Source organism: Tribolium madens, unplaced genomic scaffold (assembly GCF_015345945.1).
Source record: "Tribolium madens isolate multiple individuals breed KSU strain unplaced genomic scaffold, Tmad_KSU_1.1 Scaffold_97;HRSCAF=244;Tcas5.2_LG3a, whole genome shotgun sequence".
NCBI lineage: Eukaryota > Metazoa > Arthropoda > Insecta > Coleoptera > Tenebrionidae > Tribolium > Tribolium madens.
Genome location: NW_025401069.1, coordinates 7,882,627 through 7,901,889, shown reverse-complemented (window position 1 = coordinate 7,901,889; position 19,263 = coordinate 7,882,627). Strand labels below are relative to the sequence as shown.

The 19,263-nt window shown below is 31.4% G+C and overlaps 1 protein-coding gene across 4 annotated transcripts in view; it reads left to right on the top strand.

Moving 5' to 3' along the window:
• Window positions 1-19,263, top strand: part of LOC123014605 (nephrin) — a 135,794-nt gene that overhangs the window by 90,310 nt on the left and 26,221 nt on the right. The window contains exon 1 of one of the 4 annotated variants that reach the window (XM_044413805.1): window positions 18,231-18,740. The exons of the other annotated variants lie outside the window; for them this stretch is intronic. Within the exon in view, the coding sequence (XP_044269740.1) occupies window positions 18,719-18,740 (22 nt within the window). The 5' untranslated portion in view covers window positions 18,231-18,718. Of the gene's footprint in view, window positions 1-18,230; window positions 18,741-19,263 lie in introns of those variants that run through there. 4 annotated transcript variants of the gene reach the window in all.

The following is a 19,263-nucleotide window of genomic DNA, read 5'->3' as shown; positions in this document are numbered from 1 at the left end:
AAAAAACACATTTTTGCTTCCTGTAAAGCTTGTAATATTTAGTATTTTTACCTAGACTTGTTGCGACAAACAAGGCCGAACAGGATTAGTAAAAAAAGTTAAAGCAGCCGGATGCTGTGAAAGACCTGTTTGAATATTGTTGCTGCTGGCATCAAGAGCTACTGCTTCAATCTCTAGTAAAATAAATATGTTTTCCACTTAGTTACACCGTCAAATAGCACCAGTAAGAGTATGATGGAACTAACTCTGACTTGCACTTTAATAAAATCAGTTTCCTCTGCTTAATTTTAAGGAAGTGCTACTATTACAGACACCGGCAGTAGTTAATTTTTTATCAAGTTGTCGGTACAAAAAGCATCTAATTCTCTACACAAGTTATTGTAACAATTGTTGAAGTAATAAGTAAGAAAAAAAAAGACATTTTCAATTGATTACAAGAGTTCCTCCGAGTCTTGTAGGTTTTTATTATTGATTCCTATTTCAATTTTTAATAGTTGTATTTCTTTGCTTGTTTGGACTTTCTTGGAAGAAAGTGCCACAAAAGTTTCATCTGTCTTGTTCAGAAATAATTTCCCGACCCTTTTGCTCATCGAAATGAAAATCCATCCAAGAACCGTTTTGACAAATAATAGAATAGAAATTGCTATTTTATCTTGACATTAATGCTTCATAACTGGTAATATATTGCAAACCACGTTGAGAATGCACATGGGGACTCTTTACCACCTAAACTACACACAAAAAGCCCCGAATTTACAAGGTGCAACTTTTTTTATAGCGACATTTTTTTCCGTTTTGCGTATAAAACGATTATTTATTTAGTGACATCGTATGTATTTTTGCATTTATATTAGTTTTTTACCACAATTTCTCAATCGTAATTCATTGTAAAGCGCTAGGGATTTAGCCGAAATTTATTTCATCCAAACGTTTAGTTGGAAATTGTTAATGGGTTATCCTTCTAACATAAAACATTTATTCTCCGTATGAGAAACGTAGCATCAGGTTTAAAATTTTCATTCTTATAAATTCTTTACAATTACTGTTGTATGATATTTCAAAAAGTCCATGCACAGTTTAGGTTATTATTTATTGTTATTGAAAGTAATCAATCATTCGCAAACACACAGCAAAATCTGCTGAATTATTAAAATAATTATTATTTTGCTATCAGTTTGATATGAATAACGTTATTCAAAATTATGTATATTAATTATTTTATTTTCTACGTTACATGTATTTTATAGTAGAGTGATTTACATTTTTTTTAACAATTAAACTTAAAAGTACATTGTTACATACCTGATAATCATAATAATTTTATGATTAGTTTGGTAAACTGAATAAAAACTGAAATGGATAATTGTAAGACTAATTAAATTAGACAAATAATAATAAGGAATAATTAATTAATTATTGAATCATCATATTTAATTATCTCGATTCGTAATAAAATTAATTTCGGCCAGATTTATAAAAAGCAGAATATCTGACAGCAGAAGCTTGAGTTTTTGATAACTAAGGGTACAGTTATTTAAGTTTTAAAACGTTATTTAAATTAATAAAGTCGTTTAATTAAAAATGAAAGCGTTCACATCTGACGGCTTCCTTTTTTATATTACGATGTGTTTGGTGGAAATCCTGCGGATGCAGAACTGCTTGAAATCTTCTTTAAATGAAATAAATTTTCATTTAGCAGCAGTCGTTGCTCTTGTGTTTTGGTGATGGCATTACGTTACATCTGCTCCCAAACCCATTCATTGAATGCACACTTCTTCTTCGGTCATGGTCTGAAAAGAGACGGAGGAAAAAAGGCGTGTTCCTAAGTGTAGAGTTAGATCGCCGAGATTGAATGAACTTTCCCATCATAAAAGCAAAAAAACTAGTCACCCAAGAACAGGTGTAGTCTGATCTGCTCTAGAGTGAATGGCTTTTTCATTCCATAGACGTAGGTAGACGGTTCCAACATCACGTAATGGGATTCCAAATTGAAGGGTTGTAGGCTGGGAGACTGACGATATTCGGTTCAAACGAATGTCGATACCCTTGCAAGCTTTTTGTAAAACAAGAGCTAATATGTTGAAATTTGAAACCCGAATTTTGCAGTTTCCACCAATGAACGCTGCATTTTATTATTACAACAAACTGCGATGCCATAAAACTGCGTTAACAAAACATATTGACGAAGGATATTATTCGTTTCCTATGCATCTCGATTTATGGACATTTTACTGCAACATAAATAAAGCAAAAATTTTAAAATATGACACAAATTACAAGGTTTGGTGCATCTTGATGGAGGCATAAAATAAATTGAATTTCCAGATCAACTCTAATTCTAATAAAATAACGTCACATATACATTTTAATTAGAAAAGTTTTATCTATCTACACTGAATTCGTTATTACTTATTACATACCTATGGTGTTGTTTTTTCAATTCAAAACGACGACTTTTTAGTTTTTTAGTTTTTCCTATGAATAAGTACATAACGTTAATTAGCTTTCTTGTAGTAACTTTTTTACCCAAGTAATTTAATTCATGAACATTTATTTAATTACTTTATTATATAAACTACAAGAACATATTAAACATACCATTTTCAGATACTAAAAAATGTACATAATATACTCATGATATTCTCATTGAAACCGCTTTTGAGTGTGCGATATTTACATAATTTTGCAAACAGATGAAAATCTGTTTATTTTTTTATTTTAAACGAGAAAAATACGAATACATATTTTAAATTTACATCAGTGAATTTTATTCACGTGCAGTTTTGTTGTATAGTGTGCGCCAGAACTCGCGCACCAGAGAAAAATGCCATATAAGGTAAGATACCAAGAACATGGAAAAAATGTTAAAAAATTTCTAATCTATAAAAATTTCCAAGTTATGAGAGTTTAAATTTTGCACTTTGACTCTATTTATTTCTGTTAGAAAAATAATTTTCCAAATTTTTTGGATACAATCTATTAAAAGAAAGAACAAGGAAGCTGTATCCTAAATTCTAACTCTGTTTAATGTTATTTGTGGCTTTTGTGGTCATAATTTTTGTACTTTTTTTAAATAATTATTAAAAAAACATAAAAACAAATAAACAAGATCATTACTTTCATTAAATAGACATAAAAAATGTCATATGTAAAAAAATAAATGTCAAAATTTTTTCCTTGTTCCTAGAAATGTTACTTGAAATTTTTCTCTGGGGCGCGAGTTCTGATACCCTGCATATTAAAAAAACTATGGTTACTTAGGTACATTATTTTTTTTAATTTAGAATGTTTTAGTAAAATAAGAGCTCTAGTATTAATAGAAAAAAACTAGTTTTGGAAAAACTGGTTGGTTCAAAAAAAGGTTGAAGAACACAAATTATTGACTAATGAACACACACATTTCGTTTTATTGCTTTTTTATTATTGATTCCCATTATAATTAGACACACGTTCGGCAATAATCAATTGATCGTACAGAACAAGGTAAAAATATTAATTTTTGACATACACACCCTATCCATATATTATTATAATTACTTAATTTTTCGTTTATTTTTTATTTAGATATCATGATTAAAATACAACTGAGATACAGTGTTCAATTTTCAATATAAAAAAGCCTTAAAATTTGCTTTAAGTATGATTATTAAAAATTGAATCATAAAAATATAAAACACTCGTTTTTGCCACATATTTTTAAAAGTAAAAATGTATCAAAAACTGCATTTCACAAAGAAATAAAAACGTAATTAGCTACTGCAAATGCCAACAAGAACAGTTTCTTTTTGTTCTTTCACATTCCCCCTCAAACTTCGTTTTTCTATAAAAAAGGCTATAAAATTTTAATAAATAAACTTGTACAAATGTTTTATTGGTGTTTATTGGCGTACAGCTGTTTTAACTGGTCCGTTCTGTGGGAGTTAATTTTCGCACCTGCTTTAATAATATTGATTATTATTATCATCGTTAATAACGTAAAAACGGCGCTACACTTGTTAATTTTACCATCGTTATTACAGCAAAGTCTGTCACAATACGTGCACAAATATCAAATTATTATTTAAAGCTACAGACGCTATTCTAAGACCCGGAAAGCCGGACTAAACTATCGGCAACAACCTCTCAAGTAGTTCCAGGTCTTTAACTCCAAACTAAATTGCACTTGCAGTTGCAAAACGCGTGAACATTAAAACTGTCTTGAAAACTTAAAACTGTTTATGATGCTAGCTGCTATTCAGAGTGACCACGCAATGCCTTCTAGGCTATTATTATTTAGTGACAATTTGCATGGGATTTTTAAGCAAGATCTTCCCACACAGACAATTATTGCTTCACACTAAAAAGTGTGCTATCACGGATATCCAGTAGTGTGGTTGGTGTAACCTGTGGGGGCGAAATTGTACGACCGATACTTCGATTTGTAATTTTGGAGACTTTCTCAACGGACCAACGACCTAACGACGCGGGCTTGTTATTGTCGAACTTTATTGATAGAAGGGAAATTTATGATGTTTGGCTGTTGGAAAGAAGCACAGTTTGAACGAAAATTCGCAACGTAGTTTATTGCTATTAAAAACTATTTAATGAGCTGCATATGCTGTTTCTATTAAATAGTTGCTACAATTGATACCTTCTACAAACCTATTTGGGGAATATTAGAACATTTTCTTTCAACGAGCACCTGCTTTTTATTTACAGGGTGACTCAAGATTCAACGCCTTTTGGGTAACAGCATAACTGTTACTTTAAGGAATCTTTCATATATGTAAGTATCACACATGGGTTGTGTATTAGTGAAAGTATTCTTATTTTTCATTAAAAACATAGAACGTGGAAATGTTTGTCTCTGATTAATGTATAGGTACCAGTATGTTAGTTTATAAAATTTTGTTTTGTAAAATACAGTACTTTTTGAACATAAAAAAAATAAAAAATATGAAAATATTAATCAGTTGTGGTGAATTTGGGACAAATTATTTAAATGTTACCGGTGGGAAAACTTGAATCACCTTGCACAATAAGTTGGCATAAACATGTGATTGTAAGAGATAGATATTTATTCGCGTTTAGTTTTTGTTCCTTTGAAATACTTCATTTTTTATCGTGAAAGTGAGAATGGAGCTTATGTGAAAATGCCTTTTAACGGGTTCCGTAATTGTCACCAACTGCATGATGAAATCCGACCATGAAATATAATAAGAGAAAAAATCCAAGCAAATGTATTAACGCACTCATGAATTTATGAATTGCAAAGTATAGTTAGTAAGAATTTCTCAGCAGTATCCATTTTCCGATTTTTGTGAGTGACGCCACTGAAGCTTGTCTGATCATGGCCTTCTGGATATACCTGTCGTGCAACAGTTTGAAGAGGTGAACAGCGGAAATGACGTAACTGCGGATATCGATTTTTCTCAGACTTTATATCATGACATAGACGCCTGCATCCTCTTTGTAACTACATGCAACAGATAAATTTGATTCCCACCTACTTAAGTCTATTATATTAAGATAATTAGCTCGGTAATTAAACTGAATTAGATGGATGAAGCGAATGAATGATTTTTTTCTTGTTTTTGTTCACAGCGTTATCGGTGTTGGTGCATCGGTGGGTTTATTCGATTTTTAATTAAATGTAAAATGCGTGTCTAAATTCAATTTGTTTGTATCTCAAATTGAGATCGCATCCATGTAGAGCGTCCTCTCAATAAAATTTATTTGGAATTACGCCTTTCCGAAGATCTACATCCCTAAATCCGATTGGTTACATATCCTCATTTTGACTCATGTTTCTGATAATTAATTGTAACGAATGGGACGAAATATTTCACCTTATTGTCCCATAAGCTAATTTAATAAATCACACGTGTTTAGACGGTTTACAAATTGTAAATATGGACATGTTGCTGAGACGCGTCATAAAAAATCTATTCGTTTTCTGTCGAAATTTTAATAGTTGCCCAATTTTCAAACCATTTACAAGTTCAGAGACTGAAAATACAATATGTTATTAACAATTCAGTAATCTACAAATTCTCATCGCTTTATAAAATTTCTCTTTACAGTCGGGTTTTATTAATTGTTTGTGGATCAAACAAAAACAGAAGCTTTCTAACCAGCTCGAAAATGGTATTCCTCACTTCTTTGACACTTTAGATGACTTTTGTAACGGAGATTAATCCTTAAAGACTAATTACGACAAAGAAAGTATACATTCCCTACATTCTCAAGTAAACAAAGAACTCTTGAAACACGAAACTGTTGACGTCTATTTAATTCGCTCTTTTTCGTGTGACAACACAAAAACATCAGTAGAGTTCTTCATATTCGACTAGACCAATGAGTTTACAAATAATTCTTTTATTCTCATTTAAAACTAAATTAAAAATAGTTTCATTCTTGTTTATTCAAATCTACTTAAAATATCAGAAAAAACTTTCAAAAGTTGAAAACCAGTGGGACAGCGTAATTTTTTAATAAGTGCTTAATATTTTGTGGCATATAGGGTAAAATTGAGAATTTTAAAGGATTTTGACTGTTTTGTGATTTTTTAAGGATTTTTCCATTAACATTCCCAACTGATCTTGTCCATAATAGCATATTGATATCTATCTACGAATCTCAAATATTTTTACTTATCTAAAATTGTTGTATGATTTATTATTAAAGAAAGTCAATCTACATCATATTTCTCTGAAGCTATTGTCGGAGAACATAATTGGTGGGAAATAAGAAAAGTCGCAATTTCGGCACCTCTATAAGCTCCTAATGGCTTTTCAAATGCGAATTTTAAAAAGGACGGTACTCTTTTTAATTTAATAGGTCTAGCGGAACGGTAAAGTAATGAAAATCTTCAAATGCATTTAAATTTACGCATCGCAACATTAATTTTTCTAATTTCGTTTGTCGGCATAAAATGTTTTCACCGAGTTCAATAAATCGGAAACCGCCAAGACGGTGTCTGATTTAATCAGAGGGAAAAGTTTGCAGCACAACAGAAGAGCATAAGTTTCGCTTTGCGCTAAAATTTGATTAAATCGAATTTTTCTCCAAGTCTGCAATTTATTTGGAGAAAATAAGTAGATACTGATTTTGGTGGAATACCGAGTTCATGTTGACATTAGTTTTCCTGTTTACAGTCGCTATTTGATTTGTGTTTATTTTTGGTTCAGCTGCATTTGAAGCTGTAAATTAATGAAATGCTTTGTTTATCCTGTCTGAAATTATAAATTGTATATGATTTTCAGCGATGTTACATATGTTACTGGCCTATTTATTCCGTTTTAAACGCGTATCAAGGAAGGACGAAGTGAGGATTTATTTTCAAAACTCCATACACCTAATGATGATCAAATGAAGAATTATTAAAACAACTAAACACATTTCTGTTCCCATTTCTTGTTGCTATATATTATGCGCCGCTTCAGGCCACGCAGAAAATTTGTTGTTTATGTTTAACACGATGTAAACACGCTGTGTTATTTTTTCATTTGTTGAATTATTGATTTTTCTTTGTATTAGAATTAGAATTGCTGCTCTTTATACCGATACCTGTGTCGTCAGAATTCTAAAGCTTTAAAAAGATCTCATTCAAATCAAGTTGGGTAGTAATGGTAGTTCTTCCTGTCTTCCAATAAGATGACTGCGATTTTATGCAATTTAACCGCAAATATCAGTCGGATCGATTCAGAATATGTATCATGTTTTCAAGCAAAATAAATACGCATACTTCTTTTATGGTTCAAAGCCGCTTTATGAAAAGTTTCGCAGCCTTATTGCCGCTAACGTTTTCTCCAAAACTTATAATTTAATTACCAAAAAGATAATAAGAACATTTTAATACATAAATTTTCCAAGACCCTCTCTATGAACATTTATATGGTGGGAATATTCAAAGGCTATATAGTAGTGATTGACATTTCAGCGTAACTTAATTAAACTTTTTAATTAGTTTTATTTGCATTGAAATTAACTTTCGAACTGAAACGATCTCATTAACACGTCATTTGTTTCATAATTGCTCCGATTTTTGCAGAATCTTGTTCCATACAAATGGAATCGCGTGAATGAGTTTATCGGACATTAAGACTACTCTTTGATTAATAAAAAACGTATTTAATTAAAGATTTTTTATAACATGAAAAAACAGATAAAGCTTTTGCTCATTTAAAGATTCAGTGGACTCCGAGAGCAACAAACCACAAGAGACGTTCCAACATATCGTCTGATTCAAATTCAAACCGTAGTTTAAAACCGCATATAAATTGTTTTAAATCGCAAAAAACAAATAAGTACATATTAAAAAAAGTCGTGGAAAACAAAGTAGTGGGTGACGGTTTTAGTATTTTTTTCATTTTATCTATTTTGTGACAAATAACAAAATACAAAGTAAACATTTGCAAGTGACTGCAAATTTGCTTCATGAATTTATAAAGCGTTCACCTAATCTATTGGCATCCAGGTGAATGAAGCAATCGTCTGCACTTCAACTAGGCAATTTGCAAATATTTATCAAAAGTGTGTTTCGAATATTACAAAGTGTCACAATATATAGGAGATCACATGCTGATGAATGTAGAATATGGCAGTTTGCATGTTGATTTATTTGTGAGGCAAATGGCTAGAAGATGGTATGTTTAGTGAAACACAAGAATCAAAAGTTTTTGAATGAAATAGCAATAGTTTGAATAAAAGCAATTTAGTTTAACTAATTCACTAAAAGAGCTCTATTTTCTACGAGTGCAGTTGTAGTCTGCATTCATCTCTCTCCAATGCAATAAAACTGTCCCAAGTAACTGAGAGACGGGATTTCAATGTCCCATAACTTCGGCAGAACAGCAATGCGGAGAAATTGAAAAGTTTCCAATACCTTCGTTAAAGAAAACGTGATTGAACTCGATATTATTAAGGTTGACTTTAGATATTTTTCTAGAAACACATCATATTTCAGCTCCACACCAATTATTGATGATTACGTTTTCTATTAGTCTTTGTGGGCGCTGACAATTGAGAAATCAGGAAACTAACTTATGGTTCAACACACTCCGAAAGTAAATGGTTTAAATGTCGAGACAAAGCTAATGAATAGTAAAGGAGGATGTTGAAAAAAGTTGAGTAGGTTTGCGTCTTCCGCGAGGATTTCAAGCGTGCGCTGTAATATGGATTATCTTTAAAAGGACTAAATGCCAGAGAACTATAAAACTGTGTAAAAAAGAGACAAAAAATTAATATCTTGAACATTTAATACAATTTATATTTTAAAAGGAAAAAAGAACCATGAAACTATAAACTGAAATAAGTCGTGTGAAAAGCTGACGACATAGAAATTACACTTCTTTTCGCATTTTCAATCAAAGTGTGGAATTGAATACAAGATTTTTAGACAATAAAGCTGTCACTTTATTAAATTAACAAAAAGCCTTCGTTTGATACATTTGATGAAACCTTGTTTTTGCTGTTGTCTTTTGCATTCTGTTTTTATGTTGTAAATTGTTTGGAAACATCAGTTCTTTGTTTTTTGCTCGTTTTGTTTTGTAATAGTTGTTGAGGAAATTTGATGGTAAAGGTAGTGAAAATATTTATTATATACTCCGTTTTGAATTAATTAGGTACACTTCTAAAGTTATGTATAACTAATAAAGCACAAGAATTCTAGAACACACATTGTACGCCAATATGCGTTTACGTTTTTTGTAGAGTTTAATAGAGTACCCGTATATAAATGTCATAAGGGCACACTAATTGTTTTTACAAACATGTTTCATATTACCATTGTAATTGTCAAGTTAGAAATTGGCAAATGAAATTTTGCGCTCATTCTTATTCATACATATTATTGTGAAATAATACTAATTCAACTCTTTAATAAAGGTCTTGAATTAATTGCATTGCATGTGAAGTACAGTTTATGTATTCCAAATTGTTTTTCTTGAAAAATATTGTTAACATACTTATTTCAGTAAGGATCACGTATATTTTGTATTGTTTCTCACATTTGTCATTAGCATTTCCTCCTCATTTCCCTCATTTTGGTGACTCAGAATAACGAACAATTGATGTTGCGAACACTTTACTTAACTGTAATGCAAATGTCTTTCTTTGTTTATAAAAATGCAGTTTTAAATGTCAGCGTTTTATTTAATTTAAAAAATATTAATAGTAAATCTAAATCTCATGTTGTATAAACTCCAAAACACTGATCCAAAAACATGAAAAGTTTGGTAAATATTTTTTCATTCTCAAAAATTGTAAAAGACCAGTTTTTATCTGCAATTTTAGAGTACAGAAAGTTCTCTTGTAGATCTAAAAAACTAATTAAAGACTAAAAAAAATAAAGCTGATGTTTTTATTTAGTCCAGTAAAACACTTTAAATAAGAATTAGCTCTCCCCATCGCTAACAAATTTCTTTTTACGGTTTAGACTTTAACTTTTACCGGGCAAATCCCAGAGTAAATAACAAATAAAGCTTGGAAGCTTTGTTTATAACGTAGTTACTTTTTTGTTAAATTCGAAACAATGTTTGTGTAAAACGTCAAATTTGTTGCACGAAATAATGTTAAGTAATTTAGTATGTTTAGTAGTTTGAGGCATAAACCTGAGCATAGTGTACATCCTCTTTCATGTGGTTTTCATTGTTTCCCGACGAAAGTAAAACAACATGCTTAATATACACATCGAGTATTCATTCCAGTAACCATTAAAAACAGAAATTTCGCCTCGAAGTGGTTATTTTGCGTTCTTTCCAGTAACAGAAATACTTTGGTTTTGCTGAATAGGTAAGTACTTTAATTTAACCTACTTCTTTTTGTTTTTAATGTAGTAAATATGGTATTTGTTAAAAAACGGATAGTTCTGAGGCATCGCGCCTCCATGTGTATGGTTTGGGTTAATATCGGATTTCCATCTAACACTCCATATTCTTGTCAATAAAAGCCCTCGGAATATGGAAGTGCTTTAATTAATTAAAATTCTGTTCATTCCAGTAATTAGGGAAAATTTTTGGAGCGTATTTATTCATAATTGCATACGTGGTTATTTCGGATTTTAATTGAGATTCAAATTTCATTTGCATGAATTCCTGCGACATGCATACATTTTAAATTACTCATTTATACGGTTAACTAGCCTTCCCATGCCTAAACAAATTCAGATTATTAGCACGACTTGCTTTGTATTTAATCCAGTATGCATACCTTGATGAGATCTGAAAATCTGAATAAAAACCCTTAATACTATTTAATGAATACCACATATTTAGATTAACAGATTGTATTAAAATTATATCTCCTTATGAAAATGTACTGTTGCAAATATTGATATTTTAGTTTAGTTGCAAATGATTAATATGCAGCAGAACAATTTTAACAATGTTCCTGATAAACGAATTATATAGTCGAGTGGCTTCATGATATTAAAAAATAGATAAATGCACGTGTCAATAAAAATGTAGATATTTTATAATTATTATTGTTATAAAAAAATAAATTATTATAACTCAATATTTAATTCAGTAATAACATTGAATTCATAGTTATTGTTATTATCTACTTTCATTTCAACTTTCCCACTTTTCATATTCACACTAACTGTAAATATTACTTTTCTTCATAATTTATGCATAATTGATAGAAAAAAGAAACTTCAAACGGGACCATAGTGTTACCTTTGGATTAGTCTAACAACAGTTTTTCAGACGCGTGGGCAATATATAAAAGTCATTTATTTTAAGAAATAACAAACACCCGATTTTTTAAATAAATATTTATAACATTTTTTTGATTAGTCACTGAAAGTAGGTTAATATAATTGGTGCAGAATTTTAACAACTAAAAACCAACTGTGGGCGTAAAAATTTATCGTACGTTTTGTAATAAATCAATACAGCTCACCAAAATGGGCGTCTGCCAATAATTACTCTCCAATTTCCTGCTTGTGTCGGTGTTATGATTGAGTAGAACCACGACTGTTAGATTGAATATCTATCAACATCTGCATTGCCCATTTTTAAAATAGAAATATCATTTTATCAGAATTAAGAAAAAAATAGTTGTGAGTTTGTAATTGCTCAATTTTTGTCAAAGCAGTGACGAAATTAATCATAGGCTGTGATTTGTCCAGATATTTTAACTATTAGATAAGAGTCATAAAACACCCGGTGTAGAAAGTGACAAAATAGCTTTAGTTTTATTACTGTTCTAGTTAATAGGATTCCTTTTACAACCAGGAGTCAACTATGGACTTCCCTAAGATATAAATGTCTTAAAACTGTGCATCCGACACATGTCTCGAGTATAAACCGTAAAACATAAAAAGTTATATTCTGGGAAACTAGAGATTTTGTACTTTTGCTTACAACTATAATGGGAGCATTAAAACGGCTGTTCGAGGAAAGAATAGTAGTTTTTCAAATGATAAACCATCATTAACAATTTCTCAGGAACATGGAAGGTGCATCATAATACAATGCGAGATTAGACGTTTGTTCTGTTGCCATAAATATTCGGATCTTGAGAAACCTAAACACTTTTTAGTTTGCAATCAAGTTTTGGCGAAAGAAACAAACTATATCCTCCCATATTAATTTTATAGTTCCCATGAGATCATCGGATTCAGCTAGGTGCAGCAGGAGCTTTAATTAAGAGCAGATAACTGGAATCGAAAGCAAGGACATTGTTTACTGCATGGCGATTAGTGATGCACAACGATTCAATAATTTACGAATTGATAAGAAAAATAAAAATGATGATTTACTCGTATTTCCAAAGCTGATGATGCATTGAGAAGGTTTGATCTCTTTGATGACACACGAAATACTTTTATTATGGGTCGATGGATTAAAAGTAAAAGCTGGAAATGAACATTGTAGTTGTTCGTTTTTTTTTTCTTGAATAAATTAATAACTTCTGTACTATGTAAATATCTAACCAAAACACCATTTATAACATAAACAAATAAAATTAAATAGGAATCTAATTTACAGTACCATAACGATCAATAGTCGTTCAACCTATATTACATGTGAGTCTCCAGTGGACTATAATAAATTAAAGGACAATACAAGCTAGTTACTCGAGAAGATAAATGTGCAGTAATTTCGTAAATGTCATTGATCCCAGCTATCATAAATAAAAATAAAAAAAAAATGATATGATTTGGTATAATCTTTGTACTTTGTAGTTTATTTCAAAATTATTTTATTGTCTTTGAAACTTTGTAGATAGCAGAGTTCGCCTCTCTAGTTAGTCCTTTTGTTACTAATATAATGTCTGGCTTATTGGTAGTTATCTTTGTATCAGTTTCGGGAAAGTTCGATTGCAGTCTAATTTATGGTTTCTATTTCTTAAATACATTTCCGATGTGTAAAGGCAATGTAGACTAGTGAGATGATTTATTTATACCTTTACGAGAACGTAAACAATTTCGACGGAGCTAAAATTCAATATTAGTTTTATAATTAACTGACATCACAATAAAAGTTGGTTTATTTTTTCCAATTTATGTTGAGTGGGCGTGTAATTAGTAAAATAACGCATCATTTGATAAAATGATTAATTTAAATCATTCAGTTAAATTATTTAAATAAATTTAAATTCAATCTACGTTAAAAATAAATGTTGTCTGTATTTGTATGTTGCAATGTTAGTAACATTAAAATCTAGTTGTATTATATGAATGTACTGAATTGGGTGATGGCAGTTTACAGTGAATTTCGCCTTTTATTTAGATTATAAATTACGTAATCATATAAATTCCTTACCTTCCACCTTAAGTAACGAAATTTTGATTATTTGACGGTAATCTGTTATTTACGGCGAACAAAGCTTTAACGGATTCGTCCAAGTTAATCATATTAAACACATCCGTTGCCTGAAGCGCTTTCGTCTCCTGATATAAAAGAAACCATAAAAACAAAACCACAATTTGCACCGCACTCAAGAATCTCCTCCAATCTTTATGAAGCAGAACGTTCATTTTTCGCGAAAAATATCATTGAAGATGAATGAAAAAGAGATGTGGGTGTCGAAATGAACAAAATAGATGTTATTTATTGTAATCGGTGCATTTCCGGTTGCTGAAACCGGTAATTGGTCAGTCAACTTAGCTTCAGAGCAACATACAGTGGCTCGAAGCAGTTCAGCTGGATGCTGAGACGACTTTAGCAGAGAAAACATTAAAAACCTGTCCTAGAAGAGAAGGAGCTGAGATTAACATAATACGCTAGTGTGGGAACGCACTTGTGAATGAACTTTTGAGGCCACTTTTAATTATCAACTCGTCATTAAATTTATTCAATACGTCGATGTTGTTACCATTACTTTAAGTTTCTCGTTCTTTTTATCATAATCAAGTCCAGTTTCCGATTGAATTAAATCGGGGCAATAAGGACGACGAACAAACCGGGGTATGTAGTATAAGGTTGTGGTTGTCATTATATTGTCAATAAAGTAAAATCTCATGATAGTAAAATTAAATCACCTGTCAATAAAGGAGCAATAGAGGAGCAATTTACACAAGCGAACAACTGCTACAAATTACATTTTCCAGTAAGCTCCGTTAGAAAATGGACTTTTCCTGATATGCAAGGGAAAAAGAGACGGACAGACATCAACTTTTAAAACAAACGACCTCGTGGAGTGAATACAATTTTAGACACACTTCTCTATAGCAATTCACATGTGCCCGACGATGTAAATTGTCAAGCAAGATGAATTGCTGAAATTAGTCGAACGAAACTGCATTGGTACCTCGTATTATTAAAAAAACCAGCAAATTCGATGATTATTAACGGCTTTTCCTCTATGTCTAGCAGCTTTTATGAAATTTTTGATTAATCCAAAACTTTTTTCATTCGCTTTGTACACCGATCTTCTATTAAAATAAAATGTTGAAAACACGTTACTATTGAACAAATCCATGTGACAAAAGGGAACATGAACTCAACATGGAGGAATTACGACTCCAATTTGCTGATACATTTTTAGCGAGTCGAACTTTCATGTAATATCTGGTTTTTATCAAAGGCTCAGAACATGTCACCAACATATGTAAGTATCATAACCAGCGTAATATAATATTTTGATTATCTCCCGCTTAGTCTGGAACGATGCTGCCCCCCGCTTCGGTATAGATGGTTTATTTTTAATTTCGGTATGCAGTAGCAGCGTTCTTGTTTTATCACAACAAAACATCACTCTGTTTTAGTAATGAAACACTGCATTAATTTATTGTTGCACGTCGTTCAAAATGCTGACTTTCCATTATGGATGCGGTAGCCGCCAAACAAACACATCTTAAACGTTTACCTTTAAAATTAATTAATTAAACAAGTAAAACATTCAGATAACTAACTTAGTAGTAGTGTATTCTATTGTAAATGAAGCTAAAAGTATTGTTTATGTTTCATAACAACAGTTATAACAATGCTTCCTATTTGTAAGTATTAGGTACAATGTTTTAAACTTTGATTTAATAATCAATAGGATTAAAATGGATAAATACAAAGCCTAGCGTTTTAACAATAATTACAATAATAAAGTTTCGTCTAAGTTCCGTAAACTAACAAACTTAGTAGTTACCTAAAAGACATTACAGTTACAACAAAGTCTCAAATTAAGCAACTAACTCCAAATGTATAATCTATTATTACATTTTGCTAAGTTGGGGGTCTTCATATATGTGTATAAATAACTAAATGTCAGCACTGTATTTGAATAGATGCATGGAAATAGAATTGTTTTTTGATGTGCAAAGTATTTCCAGTTTATATAAAAGATTTATAATTTTTTTTATTTTTACAAAAATGATGTTATCTCGTATTTAGTCGATTGTGGTGTAACCGCCGTTTTCGTTTTATCGGGATTTACAGATATCAAAGCTTTTTTGTTTTAAAGCTCTAGGAGATCAAAGCGGACTCTAATGCTCAATTATTATACCACATTATTTTCCACTCAACAATGAGCGAATCTTCGAGAATTACTGCAGAAATCGGAGCTTTAAAGCACTTGACTTGCACTATAAATTTCGCAAAGAAAAAACCTGTTTTCGTACGTAATTACGTCCAAGATTTCCAACTTTACGTAATAGGTGTATCATTGATACATATTTGATTGAGGTAGTTAGGAGTTGGGTTAAAAGTCAATAAATGTAAAATATTTACAACTGAAGTATATTTATTGATTAAAATGTGTCCATTATTCTAACGTGAATAACCTACATCACTAAGGAAAAACAATCAATACCTAAACATTAAAGTTTAAATAAACTGAAGGTTGAAATTCTGAAATGTTTTAAATTATAAAGGTTTTTTTTTCTTACGTTTTTTAAAAACTAGTTTTTTTATTTCTTTTTGTATAGGGGGAGGCAAAAATTAAAAACATTAACAAAAATTTATGGCGTTTTAAGAACTGGACATCAAAAATTATTATTAACAAGGACATTACCCGACCATCTACTTGAGGTTCAAATAATTGCCACCCTCATATTGAACACGCCAACACGCACATGACCCTTACTAAATGATGACTTTTGAACTAAACGACCTGGATTGAATTAATCGTTTATTCTTTAAATTTGAGCTAAAACGAGGTAGAAAAGTTTGAATTACGTCATTATTATTATTTCTAAAACAACCTAGGTATAAAACGTGTTAAATAATTTAAACTTTATAACTCACTGAGGGTTAAGGCGATCTCTTGAGCGAAAATTTTCCAATTTTAATTTTTTGTATGTACCTTTTTGAAATATTAATTTTCATTTTGTACAAACGAGATTGGTGCCGAATTTTTAGTACGTAGAAGCAACAACTTTGCAAACAAAAATATTGAGTTTGCTCATTCACTTTCTGGTTAATATTTAATTGTGTTCATTACCGCACGAATATGGTGCAGGATATAATTAGTGAAAGTTAATATACGTTCATTTATTAAATATGGTAATTAAATTCGTAATAAAAAAGCTGCCCAGTAAAGTAAGAATACAGGAAGGAGCTGGTCAAGGGCAGTAGATTTTTGTCAGTGAGTTTACAAAATTGATAATGATTGTAAAAAAGAAAAAGTGTAAGAAGCAAAATTTTTCCCAAACATTTTTTACAAGTGGAGTTAAGTAACTTCTTCCAGATCCCTTAAATTGCTAGAATCATTGCAACAATTGTTAAAATTGCTTCATTTTTGTATGAAGAAAAGAAAGTTTGTTCAATCCTTTGTAAGTTAAATACTGGGTGACAGGATGAAGACATACTGTAGGTTTTGATAAACTTAGGAGCTGTTCAAGTTGGAGCACATCAAACCGACTCATCAATCTCATCATACAACTTTTAATAAAATTCGTTTCAAGTCTGTTATCACATTGTTGCAAACTAAAAGTTTCACAACTTTTAAGAAAATAAATTCTGCCAAGTATTGCTGAAAAGTTAACTAACATTTATTGCTATCCAAAAGTTGTCCTATTGTTTTATTACGAAACTTTCAACATGTTCTAATTTGTTTTAATAGGTAAATATGTCACGTTGCAAGACACAAATAAAACCAAAAGCAACGTCTTGGCAACATGTATTCCCCAAACAGTCTGTGTAGCAGCTGGAACTAGGTTAATAATACCACCGCTTTGCTTTCTCCAAAACTAAAAAACTAAATTGGTTTTAAAAAATGTGGTATAATCTTTAATTTTTGAAATAAAGATTGTTACATGTGATTAATTATTTGGAGAAAATGTAATCGAGCGGAAAAGTTTGCAGGATTAAGAGAACCTTAATATCATTAGCATATAAAGTGTTATTTCCGTCTTAGACATTGTTTCTTCATAGTTGCACTTGTACATTTCAACTTAGTTGAGATTCTTTCGCGCAATTTTCAGCAGGATGTCCTTCCTGGTGTCCGTTTTCCAAACAACCGTAACACAAATGTAAACCACGACTGAAAAAGCGAATTACCCCCGAAGCATGAATGATATTTAACCATCCCATCCGCAGCTGCACAAGGGCCTTCTCCTGTGGCACCTGTTATGTCCGAGACGAGCAGGTGAACTGGATCCCAACAATTAAATTCAACACTGGTTTCGCTCCAGTCAAATAATTCGGAGGCAAGAGCCAGAGTACAGCCTGTCCATTATTTTTCCCTTTTTTGTAGGTAACTACCAGTTAGTGGTATAGCTTGGTTAACAGGTGATGGCAAAGAAACGAAACGATGTTTCTTCGGTCGACTTCGAGATTAACCGCTTCAGCCGCTCCACGTGAAACATTCAGTGCGTCTCGAAGCTCGGAGGTGGAGTCAGGGCAGCTGCGGGGCCTCTGGCATACTGGACACAAATCCGGTTTAAATAAACTCGATCAAAACAAATCGCGAGAAAATAACTTGCAACTTGCAACACCGCAGAATTAGTCGAGAGTGTGTCGCGAAATCGAGAGCATCGCAAGATTCATTCATAAATTTCAGGAGGGTATCTACCTGAGTGTGAAAGTACTAACCATTCATGGATTCGGTAATTACGCGACTAGTGCTTTAACGGTGTGTGAAGCCAACGTTATTTGTAATAACAATTTTAACTATGTGGTTCATTAGTGTTATTACCGGTTTAACTCTTCAGCTAACTTGGGTTACTTTAAGATTTCAGTGAAGTGACTTCAATGATGCGTGAGCGTGAAACAGCTACAAAAAGTTCTGTGATAAATTCTGTGGATCAGTGATAATTGTGATAGATTTGTTCCGTGGATACACTATCTCAAATATGGATTATGTACGAAACATATGTAAGTTGCGTCAGTAGGAAAAATAAAAAATTACATTTACACTTGTCGGGCTTCATCTGTTAATAATTAATGTACAAAATTTTAAATTAATTCTGTCCACATTAATTCACTTGATTTGCCTCCTGTGGCTGAGGTAAATGACTCGATCTGACTCGGGTCCAGATGCTAACAGACTGTCATATTCATAAAAACTTCGTTTGTAGGAGCAACGAAAAGGAAACAGTGCAATTAACTTTGCAATTTAATATATCCTCTCGAGTTTTGAAAAATCACTAAAATAGACTTCAAGTTTCCCATAGATAATGATTGTGAGAAATAACGCTATATCTTCATTAAAATTAAAAATCGACAACAGGAAGTTCCACACTTATAATTTTTCATAAAAGAAGTACAGTGTGTTAGCGACACGTTTCTAGCTACTCCAATTTAAGTTAATCTTTTAACAAACTCATATCTGACAACTAATTTTACACGTATTGGAACATCGCCAAAATAGTAATTATTTCAAGAGATTCAAAATATT